Raw genomic sequence first — 20625 nt, forward strand, 5'->3', positions numbered from 1 at the left:
TTTTTAGATGGGGTCAGGTGAGAATTAGAACTGTGAAGCAACTTCTCAAAATTGCAGAATGGGATGAACAGAAATGGAAACCAGATTTACTGACTCAAATTGTGTGTGTGTGTGTGTGTGTGTTTTCTCATTCTCAGGGTGTGCCCTCCCTCCTTCCCTGAATCCAGCCTAGGAAGGCAGGATGGATCTGAAAACGGAAAGGGGCAAGAAAGGGCGATTTATGCATTTATGCTGCCTTGTTATCCTCATCGAAGATTTTTCGGAAATTCCTTTAACATCTAAGAAAAACCCCATTTACTAAAAAACCCAACCCAACAGCTTGCAGTAGCCTGGGATTCCAGAATAAATAGTGAAATTGGCAGGACACAAAGTATCCTTTCTCTGAATGGGTCACGTGAGGACACTGCCTAAGATCTGTCATGTGTGTGTCTGGGAATATACAATATTTATGTCTCATTCAATCCTCAGATGCCTCTTTTTTGTGCCAAAAAATAACTGCTGTGCCCTACCTTCTTCTGATCTAATATAAAAGTGTCATCAAAATCTGGTCCCAAAGGCCTATAAATTCTTTCTAAGTGCAAGAGAATCGAGTGTTTTCCCAGTCTCCTAAGAGAATGGTTTAGATGAAATCATGCCAAGTACTGAGTAAGTGGGAATTTATTTTTTTCTTAGTGGAAGTCATAATGCTATGCTGTGGCTGTATTTTCACAATACTTTGGGGGTGGGAGAATAAGTCCTTTGCCTGGATAGGCTAGAAGGCTATTTAACATTTTGTTCAAGGGAAACACAGCCCAGCTTCAAGAGTCAAGATCAAGTCATGAGACTTACTGGAGTCAAAATGCTGGCACTGACCTCAACTGCTTCTAGGCAGCTGTGCCTTCACCCTAATAAAACTACCTAGAATGTGCCTACATGGAAAGTAACAACAAAACCTAGCATGCCACATAGCTTCAGCATGTGGCATCTCAGGAACTCAACCTTAAGTCCAACTCAATATCTGAACATTTTCCCTGAGAGTAGAAAGAAGGCAGATTTCACCCCAAAAGGGGGTAATAACCAATCAAACTAATTAATCACTTTGTAATCAGCTACCAAATTATTGCTGAATCAAACAGTTGTTGTTACTATAGGGAGATTCCAAGACCTAGTAATGGACAGACAGGGAAAGTCAAGTCCTATCTGGTGTCACTTATATGTGGAATCTAAAAACCTTAAACTCAGAGACACACAGACTGCTGGTTACTAGGTAAGTGGGAGGTTGGGAAAATGAGAAGGTACTGATAAGAGTATAAATTTCCAGATAAAAGAATAATAAATTCTGGGTATCTAATGTATATTATCATAATTATAGCTAATAGTGTCATATTTCACACTGCTAAGCCATACCTCAAATATTCTCACCACAAAAACAAAATGATACTTATGTGAAGGGATGCAGGTGTTAACTAATGCCCTGCTTAGGGCGTTAATCAGTTTGCAGTATATAAATGAATCATGTCAATAGGTACATCTTAAAATTATATAATATTGTATGTCAAGTATACCTTAATAAAACTGTGTCTGTGTACAAGAAGAAATAGTGATAGTTAAGTGTAGTATAAAGATCCATAGTGTTGTTATAGTAAAAAAAAAAAAAAAAGACCCAGCATCCCAGGGAGCTGATTTCAAGACCCTGGCACAACATGAGAATACTTGCACAGGGGAAGCTTCACCAGCAGTGTAACAGAGCTGTGATGGCTCTCCTCTGCGGCTCTCACCTTCTATCTCAAAAAGAAACCAGTCAGCCAGTAGTGATGGAATTAATTATCCAGGTGCAGAGTCCCAGTAGCAACTCTGATGGCAACAAACAAGCAAACAAAAAGCTCACAAGGTTTATTTATTTATTTATTTATTTATTTATTTATTTATTTATTTATGTTGAGAAGAGATAATGAACTAGAGCATCACTCTGGCATATATGGTACCACGGACTGAACTTGGTATCCCACATTTGCAAATCCTTTATTCTATTGTTGTGTAAGTTTCCTGGACACAGATTTAAAAAAATTTTTTAAAAAAATCAAGAAAGCTATTTCTGGGAAACACTTTCATAACTCAAATGGGTTATATTTTCCCAAACCTCCCTGATTTGTCACAAGAGCAAAATACTCATGTATTTCATCATGAAGTACCACTGGTACTTCAGGCATAACCATTATGCTATCTCCCCACCCAGGTAGTTTATTTTAAAAGAAAAACTTCTATTGTAAGAATTTTAGCAAATCTAAGCATTAAACTTTGGGAGTAATGAGTTTCCATTTTGACAAGGCATCTAACTTTAGAGAATACTGGGAAGTACTTATTAAAATCTGCATTTGAAATCCAAAATGAAGAAATTTTATCTGATCATTTAGTCTTTAACTTTCATTAATTTTTTAAAAGACCTGTCTTAGTGGGGCCAGGAGATAGCTCACATGGTAAGGGGTTTACCTTGCAGGAGGACCTGAATTTGAGGCCACAGAACCACATGGGAGCATAATGCACAGGCAAAGCTTTACAAGCAGTACAGTGTGCTGTAGTATCTCATTTCTGTTTCCCTCTGTTTCTAGCTGAGATAAAAAGAGAAAAAAAGGAAAAAGAGTCTGTAGAGTGGTAGAATCATTCAGTTGCAAAGTCTTAGCAGCAGGAAGAAGAGGAAGTAGAAGTGGAGAGGAGGAGGAGGAGGGGTAAGAAGAAGATGATTCATTTTATGTTTCATGAGAGAGGAAGACTGAGAGAGGAGAGAGATAGTTACCAGTCTGTGTTATATGTGATGCCGGAGGCTCAGGACCTCATGCTTGTAAGTACAGTGCTTTATCTGCTGCCTCATCTCCTGAAACACCACACCATTCAGTTTAAATATTGTTAGTTTAGATTAAATACCTACTCATCCACGCTAATCCTGATTTTACTTATAAACTAAATTTCAATTTTAAAATGTATTATACATTCAAATTAGACTGTGATCTAGCTGCAAAGAAGGACATTTCCCCTTGCTTTAAAGAATATGAAGGAGAAAATACGGGAAAGTCAATTAAGGACTCACCTTGCCAGTAAGATCCCCTGGTATTCTTCCAGTTGTCTCATGAAGCTGGGGTTGGGCTTGGTTACTGTGCGTCTTTCCTTCACGTAATCATAGGCTCGGTCCAGATTCCAGCCGTATTCTTTCATTGCATAGGCAATCACAGTGGAGGCTGAGCGGCTCACCCCCATTTTGCAGTGCACAAGGCACTTAGATCCATGTTTCCTAGTTTGGGGAATCAAGATAAACAGGAAAACACAACAATAAATATATAATGTAAATGTGAGGTTCTAAATGCTTTCAAATGTCTTGCCCTGTCTGTCCATTTCAATCTCATCTTGGAGCACTCAGACACATTTTTTTTTTTTTTAACCAGAGCAATGCTTAGCTCTGGCTTATGGTGGTGCAGGGGATTGAACCTGAGACTCTGGAGCCTCAGCTATGAGGGTCTTTTTGCATAACCATTTGCTATCTACCCTCTGCCTGGCACATCTGTAAATGGCAGGAAGGGTACACAATATTCAGTGTTAATATTAAAGCTGTTTTAATTCATCCAGCAAATATTTACCAGGCATTATCATATGTAAGAAAAGGTGAAAGGTACTAGGTTACAAAGATAAGTGACAGCCTTTCCTAAAGGTTAGGGTTCAGACAACTAATATTCAAAATGGTAACTACAATGAGAGTTGGTCACAAAGTGAAGGAAGCATTTTTGACTTAGTGATCTGATCCCAGTTTGTGTGTGGTTGAAGGTCATGTCCCTTCTTAGCCCTATGGATAAGTTTCATGGCACAATCCTGAGTTATAGGTATGACAGTGATTCATCTATTTTATACAAATGTACTGAAGTCCTTCTAAGTTCAAGTTTCAGTAAGGGTTCTATCCTTAGAAGAAAACACAAACTGAATGAAATCAATCCTCCTCTTTATGTAGCCCTGATACTACTTTTCACCTCACCAACACCTATGCTCTGTGTGGGACTGACTATACAACTGTACTACATGTCTTTCTTAGCCAGGAGAGACTTAATAACTATATATTTTTTTCCTTTAAGTAGAGTGGAAGAGAAAACAGTTAGCATAAACTGTCACTAAGAACAAATAAGCAAGGGGAGACAGGTGGTGGAACATCTGGTTAAGTGCACACACTACAGTGCACAAGGACCCAGGTTCAAGCTCCTGGTCCCCACCTGCAGGGCGAAAGCCTCACGAGTGGTGAAACGGGGCTGCTGGTGTCTCTCTGTCTTTTTCCCTTTCTTCCTTCCCTTCCCCCTCTCAATTTCTCGCTGTCTCTATAAAATAATAAACAAATAAAAATAAAAAAGAACAAAAACCATAAATACCCTGGATCTTAATATGCCACATGAACATTATTTAGTTATGCTAATTTTACCAAGTGGCACAGTATTTGGCATACTATGTGCACCTAACCCAGTGTGCCACTGCCTGCCCCCCTAATATTTAGCATAGAGTAAGTTTCCAAATACTTGCTAAATATACGAGCAGACTTAATGGATCTGCTGATTACACCTCAGCTGTAAGTTTAAAATCTGCAATAACAACAAAAGTTACTCTTATCACTGGACATGAGTTGCAATCTTCCTAAGTGCCTATTCCAATAAATAATAAAGAAAAAGGACATGTCAGTCTAACAATGTAATCTATTCATTCATTTGCTCATTGCATCATAGCAGGCAAGCTCCCTTGCAGAAACTTATCATCTTTCTGCTGAAAAGAGACTTAAGAAATAATTAAGGGCGGAGCCAAGACAGTGGCTTGGAGACAACACGGGAAAGGAAGCAGCTTTCAACCTGGGATTCTCAGGAGAGGCCATCAGGTTCCAGATGCTACCATGTTGTCAACTGGACTTCCCTGGGCAGACCACTCCACCAATGTGTCCTGGAGCCCCACTCCCCCAGAGCTCTGCCCCACTAGGAAAAGAATGAAACAGGCTGGGAGTATGGATTGACCTGCCAACACCCATGTTCAGAGGGGAAGCAATTACAGAAGCCAGACCTTCCACCTTCTGCAATCCATTATGACCCTGGGCCCATACTCCCAGAGGGTTAAAGAATAGGGAAGCTATCAGGGGAGGGGATGGGATACAGAGTTCTGGTGGTGGGAACTGTGTGGAGTTGTACCCCTCTTATCCTATGGTTTTGTCAATGTTGCCTATGGTTTTTGTCAGTTATTCCCTTTCATATAATAATAAAAAAAATTAAGTAGCAGTGCAAGGAGGTATGAGGTTAAGTACCAAAATAAACGAGCCAGATAAGTTACAGGAATATATAGAATAGTTTGAAATAATTGAAAATCAAGTAGCTGTGAAACTTTGGTGTCCTAAGGTTGGTGCAGGTGTATATTTGTGTGTGTTGAAACTGGGAAGCTAATGAGGTGATTCAGAGGGAAGCTCAGATTTTCCCATCAAAATAAAAATTTATTTAATACATCACAATTTAGGTCTAGGCTTGCCAGAGCAGAAGGTGTTCAAACTTGGACAATCTTAAGAAAAAAGCAATTATGAAAACATTTCTTTATTTTGAACCAGACATCTTCAGCTTCTAATTCATGTAACAAAGGACCTGAAGTCAGTTCTTACCTAACCCATTTCACTTTCGAGATTCAACATCATTCTGTCTTGTCCTCCCACACCCCATCCTCCCTTGCTAGATTGTTCTGATTAAGTTCACATTAGGGAATCCCAAATCCATCAATTTTTAGGTAGAGTCTGGAATGCAGGATCCCGAGGAGGTGCTCAGGGTGTCTATTTAAGGAGGAACTCAACCTTAGATGTTGACCTCCACTTACAGAAGTGTGGAAATGAATGCATGCTTAAATAGAACCCAGGTGCTTCGTGAAGCTCACCCTAATCCTACTCCTGCTGCAATCAGTCTTTTTTTTTCATTGGAACTTGGGTCTCACCTTGACTGACCAACCTGCCTACTTTTTTTTTTTTTCCCCTCCCAATCTGCTTTCTTTGAGAAAACATATTATTCCTATTTGGGTTGTCAAAAAAAGTCATGATTTTCTATGTTTACCTATTAAAAATGTATGTTTTTCTGACAACCCAATATATACTTGATGAACTATGATAAATGAGATGCCATCCTAGGTCTAATTGCTGTCTTTACCACTTACTACTATTATTACTATTTATTTATTTTTAAGTTTCTTTTTTATATTTATTTATTTTCCCTTTTGTTGCCCTTGTTGTTTTTCATTGTTGTTGTAGTTATTATTGTTGTTGTTTAGTATTTTATTTTATTTTTGAGAGAGATGCTGAAACAGAAAGACACAGAGAGAAATACCAGAGCACTGAACAGCTCTGGCTTATGGTGGTATGGGGGATTGAACCTGGGTCTTCGGAGCCTCAGACATGAGAGTCTCTTTGCTTAACCATTATGCTATCTACCCTCGCCTTATTACTATTATTTTTATCAGAGCACTGCTGAGCTCTGGCTTATGGTGGTGTGGGGGATTGAACCTGGGACTTTATACCTACAGGCATGAGAGTCTCCTTGCACAGCCATTATTCTATCTACCCCTGCACCACTTGTTATTTAGCCTCAATTTCATGCCTATAGTCCCCAGCTGTACAGAAGAATGACAGTATATACTTCTGGATTTTGGAAACTATCATATGGGTATACAGCACATAGTAAGCATGCCATGAACAGTACTATTAGTGGCAGTAATTCAATAACAGCCTTTAAGAGTATAAAATGCTCTTTCAGGTGGCTGAAAGGATGAACTCATCCAAGCTAGAGTATAAAGGAGGGGGATTAGGTTAACTAAGAAAGAATTTTCTGAACATGAAGGTCCTTTAGAGAGAGAGATGTTAAAATTATTCTTGAGGAAGGATTTTAAAATAAGTGTTTATCTTTAGCCAGGCATAACTTGAATGTGGTCCCACAAAAGGGGAGAAGGAATAGGGCTGGCAAGGAAATCCTTAAGAACTTAAAATAAATCAGTGTTAATATGTTAATACTAAACACTAAATAATGAGTAGTTTCACTGAAAGACCCAATTAATTTAAGGATGGCATCTAACAGAATGACCAAAGAAATCTTACCATTTGGAATATCATAAAAGGAAAGTAAAAGAATGGGAAAAGATCTTCAAAGTTCACAATGTTTCTCTATTTTCAGAAAGGAAAACCCTGTATACCATCTATTCTAAATAATTTCTAGTATATAACTTTCAAATGATCCCAGTGACGATTTAAACATTTTATGCAGACCTTTTTTTTTTTCTTGTTTCTATTTATTTTGTGGAAGCTTAAGTTTATTTTCTCTAATTGTGTACTTATGAGAAATAGCCAACATGAGGCAATCTTCTAGGTGTTTTATTTAAAGGAAAAGTATTAAGCCAGCAGTTCTTTTTTTTTCTTTAGGACTAAGAAATTAGTCTCTTATCATCAGTAAGTATCAGCTATGTGTGTTACACAAGAAGAAATAGGAGTCAGAATAGGTGTTGAGGACTATTACTCACTTTGCTTTAGAGATGAATTTGTAAGTGTCATTCCAGTATGCCAGAAGATCTGTTGCCTCTTCATCATATACCCGGATATTATGATATTCAAAGACTCCTGGGAAGAAATTATCTATTTCTCGAGTAACATTCAAGATATATCGCACCCTGTGAGAAACCAAGGAAAAATATGTGCTCAGCTGGGGCCCTGATCGGGGAGTCCTGAGATTCCCAAACAGACATGATGGGCCTAGACCTTGAATAAATCCCTCTCTCCATTGTTAACAGTCATTCCTATCAGGAACAACACAACAGACCCCATTGTGGGCCCCTATAGGATCTTGCCCTCAACTTGGATCAACAATGGTAGAGAATGTTCCATCCTCAGAAGGGAGGATGGACAATATATTCTATGCTACACCTGAGGAAGATGGGTCCTGATATTGGGGCAGCTTGGAACATTCCTACTTAAGACCACAGAATGTGAGCTCAGATCTAGAGGGATGCAGAAGTCACACAGGCTCCTAAGCTGATTATGGGCCCCAGATCACATCAAATCGATGGAGTTTACAGTCAGCAATATTTATACCCCTTTCCCATATCTGGGAGCTACTCTCTTCCCTCATCCAGCTTTCTAGTCCTTTTTCCAGCCATAATATCATCTCCACAGACAATAACTTGGATCCACCGGCATCAGATTCTGGGCTCAGGAGCAAAAAGAAAAAGGAAACAAACAAAAAAACTAGTATAGCCACAGGCTCTTTGGAACATAACTAAAATATGCCTACTAGCTATCTACAAATTGAGGACCCCCCCCCCAACTCTTCATCTGCACTATTCCAGCCCTTAGGTCCATGATTGGTCAACAGTTTGTTTGGCTTTGTACGTTAACTCTCTTGTCAACCACCAGGTTCCAGATGCTAGCATGATGCCGATCAGACTTCCCTGGACAGACAACTCCACCAATGTGTCCTGGAGCTCCACTTCCCCTTCCCTACTAGGGAAAGAGAGAGACAGGCTGAGAGTATGGATCGACCTGTCAACGCCCATGTTCAGCAGGGAAGCAATTACAGAAGCCAGACCTTCCACCTTCTGCATCCCACAATGACCTTGGGTCCATACTCCCAGAGGGTTAAAGAATAGGAAAGCTATCAGGGGAGGGGATGGGATACAGAATGCTTTTTGTGGGAATTGTGTGAAGTTGTACCCCTCTTATCTTATGGTTTTGTCAATGTTTCGTTTTTATAAATAAAAGAATTTAAAAGAAAAGAAAAGAAAAAAAAGAGAAAAATATGTGCTCTACTAAAACTCATAGCAACTGTTTTTCTTAACTAAAACTTATTTACTCCACAGGCTGAAATAAATTCTAAAATAACAAAGAAAGCTAAAACCAAATTTGTTCTATTTATTTAGTAAAGAAACTACCTCAGTATACCTGTACACCAGGGAGTCATTGGAAGAAAAGTTGTCCAACAAATTAAATATCTGAATTCCTTTTTCAGTTTATATATATTAGTGTGTAGAAAAAGTCATGATGCATTTTTGCACAGAAAAACATGTCATGACTTTCCTGATGAGCCAATAGTTACACAATTTCATCTTTTGATGTCTTTCAAAATCAAGCACTGCATTTTACTCTTACTTAAGTGGACTAGTCATATGTGGTGCACAGGGAAAATGGATGTGTCCAAGGTCTGGTAAGTTTTCTTCAGTTACTAAATTATTAGCAATATAATTTCTTCCGTGATAGTCTTTAGTGTTAAATCTAATCAACAGCTGCTTTTAAATTTTTAATAAATTATTACTTTTAATTAAAAAGGCAAGTTCAAGTTGCCTGGCGGTGGCACACATGGCGCACACATGGCGCAAAGTGCAAGGATTGATATAAGGAACTTGTTTCGAGGCCCCAGCTCCCCACCTGCAGAAAGGTCGCTTCACAGGTGGTGAAGCAGGTCTGCAGGTGTCTATCTTTCTCTCCCCCTCTCTGTCTTCCCCTCCTCTCTGGATTTCTCTGTCCTATCAAACAACAATGATAGCAGTAACAACGATAATAATAACAACAGCAAGGATAAACAACAAGGGCAACAAAAGGGAAAAAATAGCCTCCAGGAGCAGTGGATTCATAGTACATGCACTGAGGCTCAGTGATAACCCTGGAGGCAAAAAAAAAAGCAAGTTCAGGGGCTAGAAGACAGCTCACCTAGGAAAGTATATTTTATTGACATGTGTGACAAGGGGAAAAATGTGGCCTAGGAGGTAGAGTAGTGAATAAAGTGTTGAACTCTTAAGCATGAGGTCTTGAATTCAGTTCCTGGCATCATATGTCACAGTGATGCTCTGGTTTTCTCTCCCTTATTAATAAAGAACACACGCACACCCCCAGGAGTTGGGTGATGGCTCAGTCAGAATGCCTATCTTATACAAATGACACTCTGGTTTTGATCCCTGGCACCACATAAGAGTGACAAAGACCAAAAAAAGTAGAATTCCTGGGATGGTGTTTTGCTTTCTTATTCTCTCATTTAAAAAAGTAAGCTGAAGCTGGGGCCCTATTTGGGGAGTCCTGAGATTCCCAAACAGACATGATGGGCCTGGACCTCGAATAAATCCCTCTCTCCATTGTTATTGGTCATTCCTATCAGGAACAACACACTAGACCCCTCTGTGGGCCCCCACTAGACCTTGCCCTCAACTTGGATCAACAATGGTAGAGAATGTTCCATCCTCAGAAGGGAGGATGGACAATATACTCTATGCTACACCTGAGGAAGATGGGTCCTGATATTGGGGCAGCTTGGAACATTCCTACTTAAGACCACAGAATGTGAGCTCAGATCTAGAGGGATGCAGAGATCACATAGGCTCCTAAGCTGATTATGAGCCCCAGATCACATCAAATCAATGGGGTTTACAGTCAACAATATTTATATACCTTTCCCATATTTGGGAGCTACTCTCTTCCCTGATCCAGCTTTCTGGTCCTTCTGCCAGTCATGACATCACCTCCCCAGACAATAATTAGGATCTACCTGCATATCAGATTTCAGGCTCAGGCAAAAAACAAACAAACAAACAAAAAACACTAGTATAGCCACAGGCCCTTTGGATTATAACTAAAATATGCCTACTAGCTATCTACAAAATGGAGGGACCCCAACTCTTCATCTGCACTATTCCAGCCTTTAGGTTCATGATTGTTCAACAATTTGGCTTTGTCAAAGTTTTTAACTCTCTTGTCAACCACCAGGTTCCAGATGCTAGTATGATGTCGATCAGACTTCCCTGGACAGACAACTCCACCAATGTGTTCTGGAGCTCTGCTTCCCCAGAGCCCTTCCCCACTAAGGAAAGAGAGAGACAGGCTGGGAGTATGGATCGACCTGTCAATGCCCATGTTCAGTAGGGAAGCAATTACAGAAGCCAGACCTTCCACCTTTTGCATCCCACAATGACCTTGGGTCCCCCCCGCAGGGGGAAAGCTTCACAAGTGGTGAAGTAGAGCTGCAGGTGTCTCTCTCCTTCTCTTTCTCTTTCTCCCCCATCTCCTCTCAATTTCTGTCTCTATCCAATAATAAATTAAAAAGAAAAGGGTTTCTGTGGTCCAGGACGTGTAGTGTAGATAAAGCAATGGATTCTTAACCATGAGGTCCCAAGTTCAATCCCTGGTAATACATGTACCAGAGTGATATCTTTCTCATGAATAAATAAATTATTTTTAAAAAAGATTTTCTGTGGAGTGGGTGGTAGTATACCAGTAGAATACACACATTACTATGTACAAGGAATTGGGGTCAACTTCCAGGCCACATTTTCAGGAAGAAGGGCTGCAGGTGTCTCTTTCTCTCTCCCTATCTTTTCTGTTTCACTCAGTCTTTATAAAAAAAAAAAAAAAAAAGAGGAGAGAAGAAGAGTTTCTGTATCAAAAAATTATTTTTTGTGCTATCTTTCCTATGGTACAGTCTTGAAAAATGGGTTTAATTTGCAAAGAGATTATCTTTTCTCAATGCTGTGTGAACTCGGACATTACTAGAGATATCTTCACATAATTCTTCACTAATTTTTCTCTGCATAAGTTGCTTATTTTTCAGAATCACTTCCATAAACACAATTTCTAAAATCAAACAAATGACCAGTAAAAGGGGAAGGAATCCCAACTTAGGGGCTAAGGTCAAGAGGTCAAAATTTTTCTGGGACAAGATCTGTATCTGTTTTAACTTAGTATAGAAGTTCATATGATAAAAGGAAAAAGAAGTCCATTATGAAAAAGGATTTTTTTCTTTTTCTTTTAAAAATCCAGTATAGGAGCTATGTGATAGCTCATCCAGTAAAGTACACACTTTACCATGTGCAATGGCCCAAGTTCAAATCCTACCACCACATGGGAGCATTATGGCACTGGATGGAACAGTGCTGTGATATTTTTCTCTTTAAAAGCGAAGCAGGGAAGGGGGAGTTGGGAGGGAGCACAGCCAGTTAAGCACACATGGCACCAAGCACAAGGACCAGCATAAGGATCCTGGTTCAAGCCGCCGGCTCCCCTCCTGCAGGGGAGTTGCTTCACAGGCGGTGAAGAGGTCTGCAAGTGTCTATCTTTCTCTCCCACTCTCTGTCTTCCCCTCCTCTCTCCATTTCTTTATGCCTTATCTAATAATGATGATACCAATAACAACTACAATAACAATAAAAAAACAAGGGCAACAAAAGGGGGGAAAAAAAAGCAAAGCAAAACAACAAGCACAAACAAAAAAACAACAGTTGGCCTGGAAACAAAGGTAGTGTACATGCATGAGTCTTGGAACTGCCGTAAAAATGAACTAAAATAAAACAAGTATGTGGAACTGTCGAAAACAGCAATTTCTATATAATTGCCATATGATTAAGCATTTCCTTTCTAGGCACTTAAGAAAAAGGAAAACATAAGCCCACTAATAAGTTTGTACACAGCTGGGGAGACATTTCAATGGGAGAAAGCAGGACTGTCAAGCCTGAAGCCTCAAGTCCAACAACCAGCACTGATTATGCAAAAGCTGAGTAGTGCTCTGGACTGGTCTCTTGATCTCAAAAATGTGTGTACAGATGGTCACAACAGGCAAGACAACCCCCCAAATGTCCATCAGCTGAGGAATACATAAAGAAAAAGTGTCTAGCCCAACAATGAGAAGTTTAGCCAAAAAAAGAAATGAAAAAAGGTGAGGGGGAATAAAGTTCTAATACATACTACACTGCTATATTGATAAACCTTGAGAATGTTTCTTTTGAAACCATCTGTAGAAGATCACACACTGTATAATCCTATTTATATGAAAAAATCCAGAATAGGCAAACCTACAGAGGTAGAAACTACTATAGCAGTTTCTAGGGGCCTAATGGGATGACTGCTAAAGGGTATAGATATTTACCTGTTTTGGTTGATACATGTTTGACTGGAACATGCAAAGAGAAAACAGTGCTCTGTCATAGGGAGGTGTTAGCAATTACTCTTTGTGCTTACCCGCGGTTCTGTAAGTCTTCTAAGTTAGAGGCATTCCATTCCGAGCCCTGTGAAACCAAAAAGACAAGGTTAGGGAACATTAGCAATTCAAGTAAGTACAATACTTGAGAAAGAGTCCTCTGAAGAAAGAGACAGTTTACTAACTAAGGCCAATAACATCTACTCAGTTTCTTCTCTACTTGCAATGCACTTTGTATGTTGTCACATTAAATTTTCACAAATAGTAAAGTAAAACATTTACCCTTATTTTTGCAGATAAGAACAACAATCCTCACAAAATAAAAAGGCACTTCTGCTCACGACCACATTATCAGTTATATCTTTGACCATCCTACAGTCTAAATTAGGTGTTCATTATTTTTATTTATAGTACTGTGATTTTTCTAGTAGCACGTAGCACAATTTGTACTTGTATATTTGTTAATGGGCTAATTTCTATCTCTCTCTTCTACTACAATAGAAGCTTCCTGAGAGCAGGAACCACAGAAACCTTGGCACTGTGTCTGACCTGGCAGGTATTCAATAAACATTTGTTGGATAAACAAAGTAGCATTACTATGGAGCCAAGGGAGAAAGCATAATGGTTATGCCAAAGACTTTAATGCCTGAGGCTCCAAGACATCAGGTTCAATCCCCAGTGCCACCAAAACCCAAAGCTATGCAATGTTCTCATTAAAAAAAGTATCATTATTATAAATTAAACTCAGATTTCAACATAAAACTCAACATTTTTTCTAGCACAATAATGTGGTAAGGTGTATCAGAGAGAGGCTAAAATAGTAGCTTCTGTCAAACAAGGGAAACATGATATGTGAAAGGCTGTTTTCTATAGATTAAGTGGAAGATACATCAATTATTAATATCTTTCGTAACTGCTTTCTGTCTTCTTCCCTTTTTTCAATATGTACCATACTTTTCTTCTCTAAACCATTACATTTAAAAAACTTGAATAAAATAATTCCCTTTCATTTAACGTTAGACGGTTATCTTCTGCAACTATAGTTCACTTGCTGATTGATTTACATTTATGGAATAATCTATTATGACATCCAACATACCCCTCTGCAAGTTCTCAGTTGTCTTCTGAGAAGGTTCTATATTATCTCTGAACTATTTTAAAGCAATTTGAGCACCATAACACTTCAATACCTGATCATATATCATTTAAGATTAAGAATAGTCTTCTGGGAAGGAGGGAGGAAGAGAAGGAGGGAAGAAGAGAAGGACAATGGGGGATGTGTGTGATGTACCTACAGTTAGTCTTAATAAAGAATGCATTTGGGGATGGTTGAGGACACATTCCCATGCACAAGGACCCAGGTTCAAGCCCTGGTCCCACCCAGAGGGGTGAAGCTTCACAAATGGTGAAGTAGTGCTGCAGCTTTCTCTAATTTCCCCCTCCCCTCTCCATTTCTTTTTGTCCTATCAAGAAGCAAGGAAAAGAAGGAAGGAAGGAAGGAAGGAAGGAAAGGAAAGAAAGAAGGAAGAGAGTCTTCTACATAATTCAAATTGTGTGTAACCAGGACAGGACACAAGTGGGATATAACTTCTCTGGGCTACTTTTTTCATATATGTATATATGAGAGAAAGATACATACAGAGAATCAGAGTGAGTCAGAGAGGGGGAAATCACAGCACCAAAGCATCCTCTGTTGTCATAGCATCTTCCATGTGATGCAGGAGCTTAACACTAGTTTGAAAATATGGAAATGCAGGTACCCTACCCAGTGAGGCATCTCTCAGTTCCCATAATCCCATTTTTATCATTAAGACACAGAACAGTACCATATTTGAGTTTCAAAAACTGTCCTCAAGTGTCCTTGATATTCGCTCAGTCAAGCAGCATACTTTGCATTCAGTTGCCATGCCATTATCTTCTTTCATACAGAACAGTCCACCCCTTTACTTAGTTTATCTTTCACAATATTGGCATTTTCATCTTCTACAGGTCTGTAACCTTGAAAAACTCATTACAATCTGGATTTGTTTGGTATTTTTCTGATGACTGGATTCAGGCAAATATTTGTGAAAATATTAAAGGAGTGACTTTTTGGATTTCTCGTCTTGCTAAGTCTGAATTTTTGGAAGGTACTCTCATGTATGTCACATATATTTATTTAACTTATTGTGCCTCCAGGGTTATTGCTGAGGCTCAGTGCCTGTACTACAAATCCACTGCTCCTGGAGGTCATCCCTCCACCCCCCATTTTGTTGCCCTTGTTGTTATTGTTGTTGGATAGGACAGAAGGAAACAGAGAGAGGAGGGGAAGAGAGAGAGGGGGGGAGAGAAAGATAGTTACCTGCAGACCTGCTTCATCGCTTGTGAAGCGACCCTTCTGCAGGTGGGAAGCTGGGGCTTTGAAGTTGAATCCTTATGCCGGTCCTTGTGCTTTGCACCATGTGTGCTTAAACCACTGCACTACTGCCCGACCTCCTGTCACATATCTTTATATAATGGTTCTTTTACAATTACTTAGTAATATACAGGAACTGGTAATCTTTAAGGCCATGGAAGTATCCTGTTTCACAATAATCTTTCACCGTATTGTTTCACTGTTAATTGCTAAACACCATCCTTTCTTCCCCTCATAGCCATACTTCATAGAAATATAATCTAACAGGCTTTCATTCTTGATTTTCTAAGTGTCTCAACTCAGAACTGTCATCATACTTGCTAATTTTATTAATAATCTCTCCAATTTTCTAATCCAGAGATTACCTTTGTGTACTGATCTCACTGGCCTTTTATGTGTATCTTTCTGATATGGTTCATCACTCGTTTTTAATGGAATTCAATCAGACTACACATAGCTTATACCTGGCAAAACCAAGATCAGTGAATGTCTATGCATGAATAATCAAATGAGTTAAGTAAATGAAGCACTTCAAAATTGTCAAGTGTTATGCAGCACTATCATATTACAAGTGCTCTGTAATCTGGCTGTTAAACTGGGAGATCTCTAGGATACTGTGCTGACATTTCATTTAGGAAAAGGTCAGTAAGTGATAGACAACTGACATTTTCTCCAGATCAGGGTTCAACCGACTGTCAAAAAAACATGAGTGGGTTTGAACTCTTTCTGCTCAGTCTGAGAAAAGCTCCTCTGCTACAGGAAGAGGCAAGGACTTCAAGGAGACAGAAACCAAGTAAATAGGGCTGAGTGAAGAAACTGGAGCCAGGGAAATATGACCACCTCACTTCTTAATTTAGAAATCTAAATCCTCTGTAAAACTCTTGTCCAATTAGATGGAAATAACCCTGATGTGATGGGAAAATCCATGATTTTCATCTACCAGTTTGTTCAGTCATTTGAAATGACACATATCCAGAAACGAAGCAAGTTAAAAGCATTGGTTACTAAAACTCAATGAAGTCCACATAAGGTGACTTGTGTTCTTATATAAAGTGACTTGGGTTATTAAGGTAAGGGATGATTCAGATTCAATCTGAAAGAAAGAACTGGAATCAAGATAGTACAGTTACTTTTCTGCCCTCAATACAAATTTCATGATTATAAAATCCCAGCCCTTCAGTCCCCAGACACTCTGAAAACCCAGTATGTTTATCAGACTTATAATGACATAATTCTATGAGGCTGTTCACTATGTGGTATGTAATTATGCAACGCATCTTGCAACCTTACTGAAGTGTAAAATGATAATCCTACAACAATAATATATATTTTTCTGAAGCACCAGGAATGAACCCAGGACCTGTGCACATGCAATGCCATCACTAAATGACCTCCTCCCTAGGTCGTTTTTTTTTTCCCTCCAGGGTTATTGCTGGGCTCGGTGCCTGCACCATGAATCCACTGCTCCTGGAGGCCATTTTTTCCCTTTTGTTGCCCTTGTTGTAGCCTCATTGTGGTTATTATTATTACCATTGTTGATGTTGTTCGTTGTTGGATAGGACAGAGAGAAATGGAGAGAGGAGGGGAAGACAGAAAGGGGGAGAGAAAGATAGACACCTGCAGACCTGCTTCACCGCCCATGAAGCAACTCCCCTGAAAGTGGGGAGCCAGGGGCTTGAACCGGGATCCTTATGCATGTCGGTGCGCGCCATGTGCGCTTAATCCACTGTACTATTGTCCAACCCCCTACAATATATTTTTAAGTAATTCTTATATCTCATGCTGGCTCCCCTACAATGTAACCTGGTTTAGAGACCCATTTCCTTTCAAAAAATTGAAAACTGGCTAAGTTATTTTCAAACTTTATCTTTAGGAAATAGCCTTGCTGGGCCCCAAATATTCCAAGCAAAACAGGAGGAGAGTATATCTATGGCAAATAAGAAAGACTAGACTGGGGGTTCTACTAAAAGCAATACAGCATGACTTTATCTTCAAGGGTTATGTCCCTATTCATATCTTCATACTATACCTCAATATTGTGAGTCACATTACTGTGGCAACCAGATAAATGATTCCTACTAACTGTTCCTTGTGACATTATTCACATATACTCTTATTTCTTGGCATCTAGAGTATCTAGAGTAAAAGTAACCACCAAATTGTGGCTTACTTTTTCTTTGAAAGGGAAACACAATTCTAATAGGATACATAATGTCAAATCTTGAAATATATTCATACCAGCAGTAAAAACATTTCTTTTTTATTCATGAACAAAATTATTGCTTATGTTAAAAAAATATCTTTATTTGTTTATTGGTTAGAGATGGTCAGAAATTGAGAGGGAAGGGGGAGACAGAGAGGGATAGAGACAAAGACACCTGCAGCCCTGCTTCACCACTTGTGAAACTTACCCCAGCAGGTGGGGACCAGGGCCTTGAACCCGGGTCCTTGTATATTGTAACATATGTGCTCAACATGGTAGGCCACCACTTGGCCCCCGTGTTTCCTCTTTTAAACTAAAAAAATCTGCCTCTCTGGTTACATCTAGCTTTTCCTCAGCCGATTTGAATAGCCTCCAGAAGAGCTACTGATACTGAGATTTGGCTGGGCAAAGATTCCCAGCTTGGAGGATGTGGAAGAACTTCTTTTTCTTTGCAAATAAACATTTCTGTGCAGTGCTCGGCAGAGCTGAGAATGCTTCCAAAGAGAGGGAGAAAAATCCTGCTGTCTCCCTTCACACAACCTGTTTGCAGTCCAGGCAAAATAGCCATGCACAAGATGAAATGACTTTGCAGAAAATTACCACCACCACTTGAAGCTTGGATAAGACCTCTTTTTCCATGTCAACTGCTGGGAAAGCCAGCAGAACACAGACTCACTGGAGAAGAGATAGGAGCTTGGACACAGGATATGATGATGGTGTTAACAAAAGGAGGAAGTCATTAAGGAAAAAGTACAATAAGATGTTTATAAAACCTGTTAATGTACTTTGTTATTGGAAAAGATGAAATGCCTTTCAAAATTTTAGTATTGTTCAGTTTGAAAATCCCCCCCCAAAGTATTTTCAATGGAAATAAAAATGTCTATCCTTGTGAAAAAAAGTTATATCTAAAAGTATTTAGTTTTCCTTTACAAACGTGTTTAATTTACACAGATAGATATTCAAACAGTAAAAACAACAAGGACAACAACAAAAACAAAAAACAAGCAAACAAACAAATAAAACCACAGAAATTATATAAGGAAAGATAATAATGCTTATCTTTCCTGAAGATAAAACGCTACTTAATGTCTTCTAAAATTTTCTACAATGAGCATTAGTTATTTTTAAGGTGAGATAAAACAAAACAAAATCTAAGACAGAAGAATATGTCAATTCTTATGAAATAAAATGAGGAATTTATGGTACAAATACACACATGCACTTGTAATTGATTACGGACTGTAATTAGGGGAATCTGGATTCTTTCTGTGTAGAGTTCTATTAAAATTTTATATGTATGTCCTAAAAACATACTAGGTGAAGACAGGGTAAGGAGAAGTAGTTTTTGAAGGAGTGATATGAGATACAGATGAATATATATGTTAGGAATTAAACAGGTTGGTCAGTTTGATACTGGTCTGTATCAAATAAAAATATCTGAACTTGATAGTCATCATAATTATATCCTTTTAGGTATTAAAATCCAAACTCAACGGGAAAGTGACTTCCAAGTTTGTAGCTCAAATAACTTTCTCTCTTTTTAAATTTAAAATTCAATTTTCTTCTTTTTTTTCTCCTCTTCCTTCTCCCTCCTCTACTCTCCCCCCACCCCCCCAGAGCACTACTCAGTCCTGGCTTATGGTGGTGCTGGGGATTGAACCTCAGCATGAAAGTATTGAGTTGTCAGAAAAGTCATATTTTTTTAATTAAGGAAAAAGATTTATTTTAAAACCATGTTTATTTATTTATTAGATAGAGATAGCCAGAAATTGAGAGGGAAGGGGGAAAAGGGGTGACAGAAAAAGAGAGAGAGAGAGAGAGAGAGGGCCTGAACACTGTTTCACCACTTTCCCCCAGCGGGTGGGCCCCAGGGGCTTGAACCTGGGTCCTTCTACACTAACATGTGCACTAAACTAGGTATGCCACCACCCGGTCCCTCATGACATAGCTTTCTAAGCAAAAATGTGTCATGACTTTCCAAACAACTTAACTCGTTTGCATAACCAATATGCTATCTCCTCAGCCCGATCACTTTCTAACATGAACTATTTTTGACTCCAGTCATTTGACCTCCATAAAAAGCAAGTCATGAAAAGAAAAAAAAAAAAAAGCAAGTCATGTTACATGAAGACAGTTGGGGTCAGGGTCCATTTCAATGAGTGACTCATAAGTTTCCTACAGATAATACAAAAACTTTTCCCAATAGAACAAGAATGGAAGCAATTGAATCCTTGTGGAGGTATGCACCAATGACAACATTAACAATGTGGATTTCCACACATATATATAATCTACAACCAAAAATGGCAGTACACATTGGTTAAGCTAAAGTAATGGAAAAGAAGCTTCCCTCCTGGCTCATAGCTATGAACTATTATTCATAGTTACACACCATTATGAATCATACTACCAGTATATATACTCATCTGAATATCAACAAATTAATTCAGGGGACAAGCCTTCAATAACATGAAGTCAGCCTGCTCGGTGATATCAAGTCTGAATATTCAAGGTGATGATCCAGTCTAGTCAGTTCCTGTGTATTTATTCTTCCTCTCTCCTGTTCCCAGCTTCTAATCATTTCATAATTTATGAATGTTCTCAGCAGAGAAAGGAAGTGAAATTCAAACCAGTTTAATTCCTTGTTAGCATTTTTGCTCAAAGTGTGTAGGAAGTAGAAACAAAATAGAGGTTTTGGTGTTTCACACTGATTTTAAACTTTGTTCCCACTTATCATGTACAGATTAAAACTAGCACATTAACAACTGGGACAAAAGTGGGTCTTAGTGTCCTTTTTAAATTATATTTATTGGATAGAGACAGCCAGAAATCTAAATGGAAGGGGGTGATAGAGTGGGAGAGACAGAGAGACACCTGCAACACTGCTTCACCACTCACAAAGCTTGCCCCCTGCAGGTGGGGACCGGGTGCTCGAACCTGGATTCTTGCTCAACCAGGTGTGCCACCACCTGGCCCCCTAAGGTCTTAGTATCTTAGATGCTTTTCAAATTTATCTGTTAGAAGGGTTTTCTTGAGATAATTACAGGCCACTGAATGTTCAGGAACCA

At 39.0% G+C, this 20625-nt stretch overlaps 1 protein-coding gene across 6 annotated transcripts in view; it reads right to left on the bottom strand.

Annotated features, from left to right (window-relative positions):
* The window catches only part of SSH2 (slingshot protein phosphatase 2), a 186401-nt gene that overhangs the window by 27969 nt on the left and 137807 nt on the right, over window positions 1–20625 (bottom strand). For all 6 annotated transcript variants that reach the window (XM_060204071.1, XM_060204072.1, XM_060204068.1 and 3 more), the window contains 3 exons: window positions 13001–13047; window positions 7531–7677; window positions 3065–3265 (listed from right to left, as the gene is read on the bottom strand). In XM_060204071.1, the coding sequence (XP_060060054.1) occupies window positions 3065–3265; window positions 7531–7677; window positions 13001–13047 (395 nt within the window). The remainder of the gene's footprint in view (window positions 1–3064; window positions 3266–7530; window positions 7678–13000; window positions 13048–20625) is intronic.

The sequence above is a fragment of the Erinaceus europaeus genome, chromosome 12 (genome assembly GCF_950295315.1).
Source record: "Erinaceus europaeus chromosome 12, mEriEur2.1, whole genome shotgun sequence".
NCBI lineage: Eukaryota > Metazoa > Chordata > Mammalia > Eulipotyphla > Erinaceidae > Erinaceus > Erinaceus europaeus.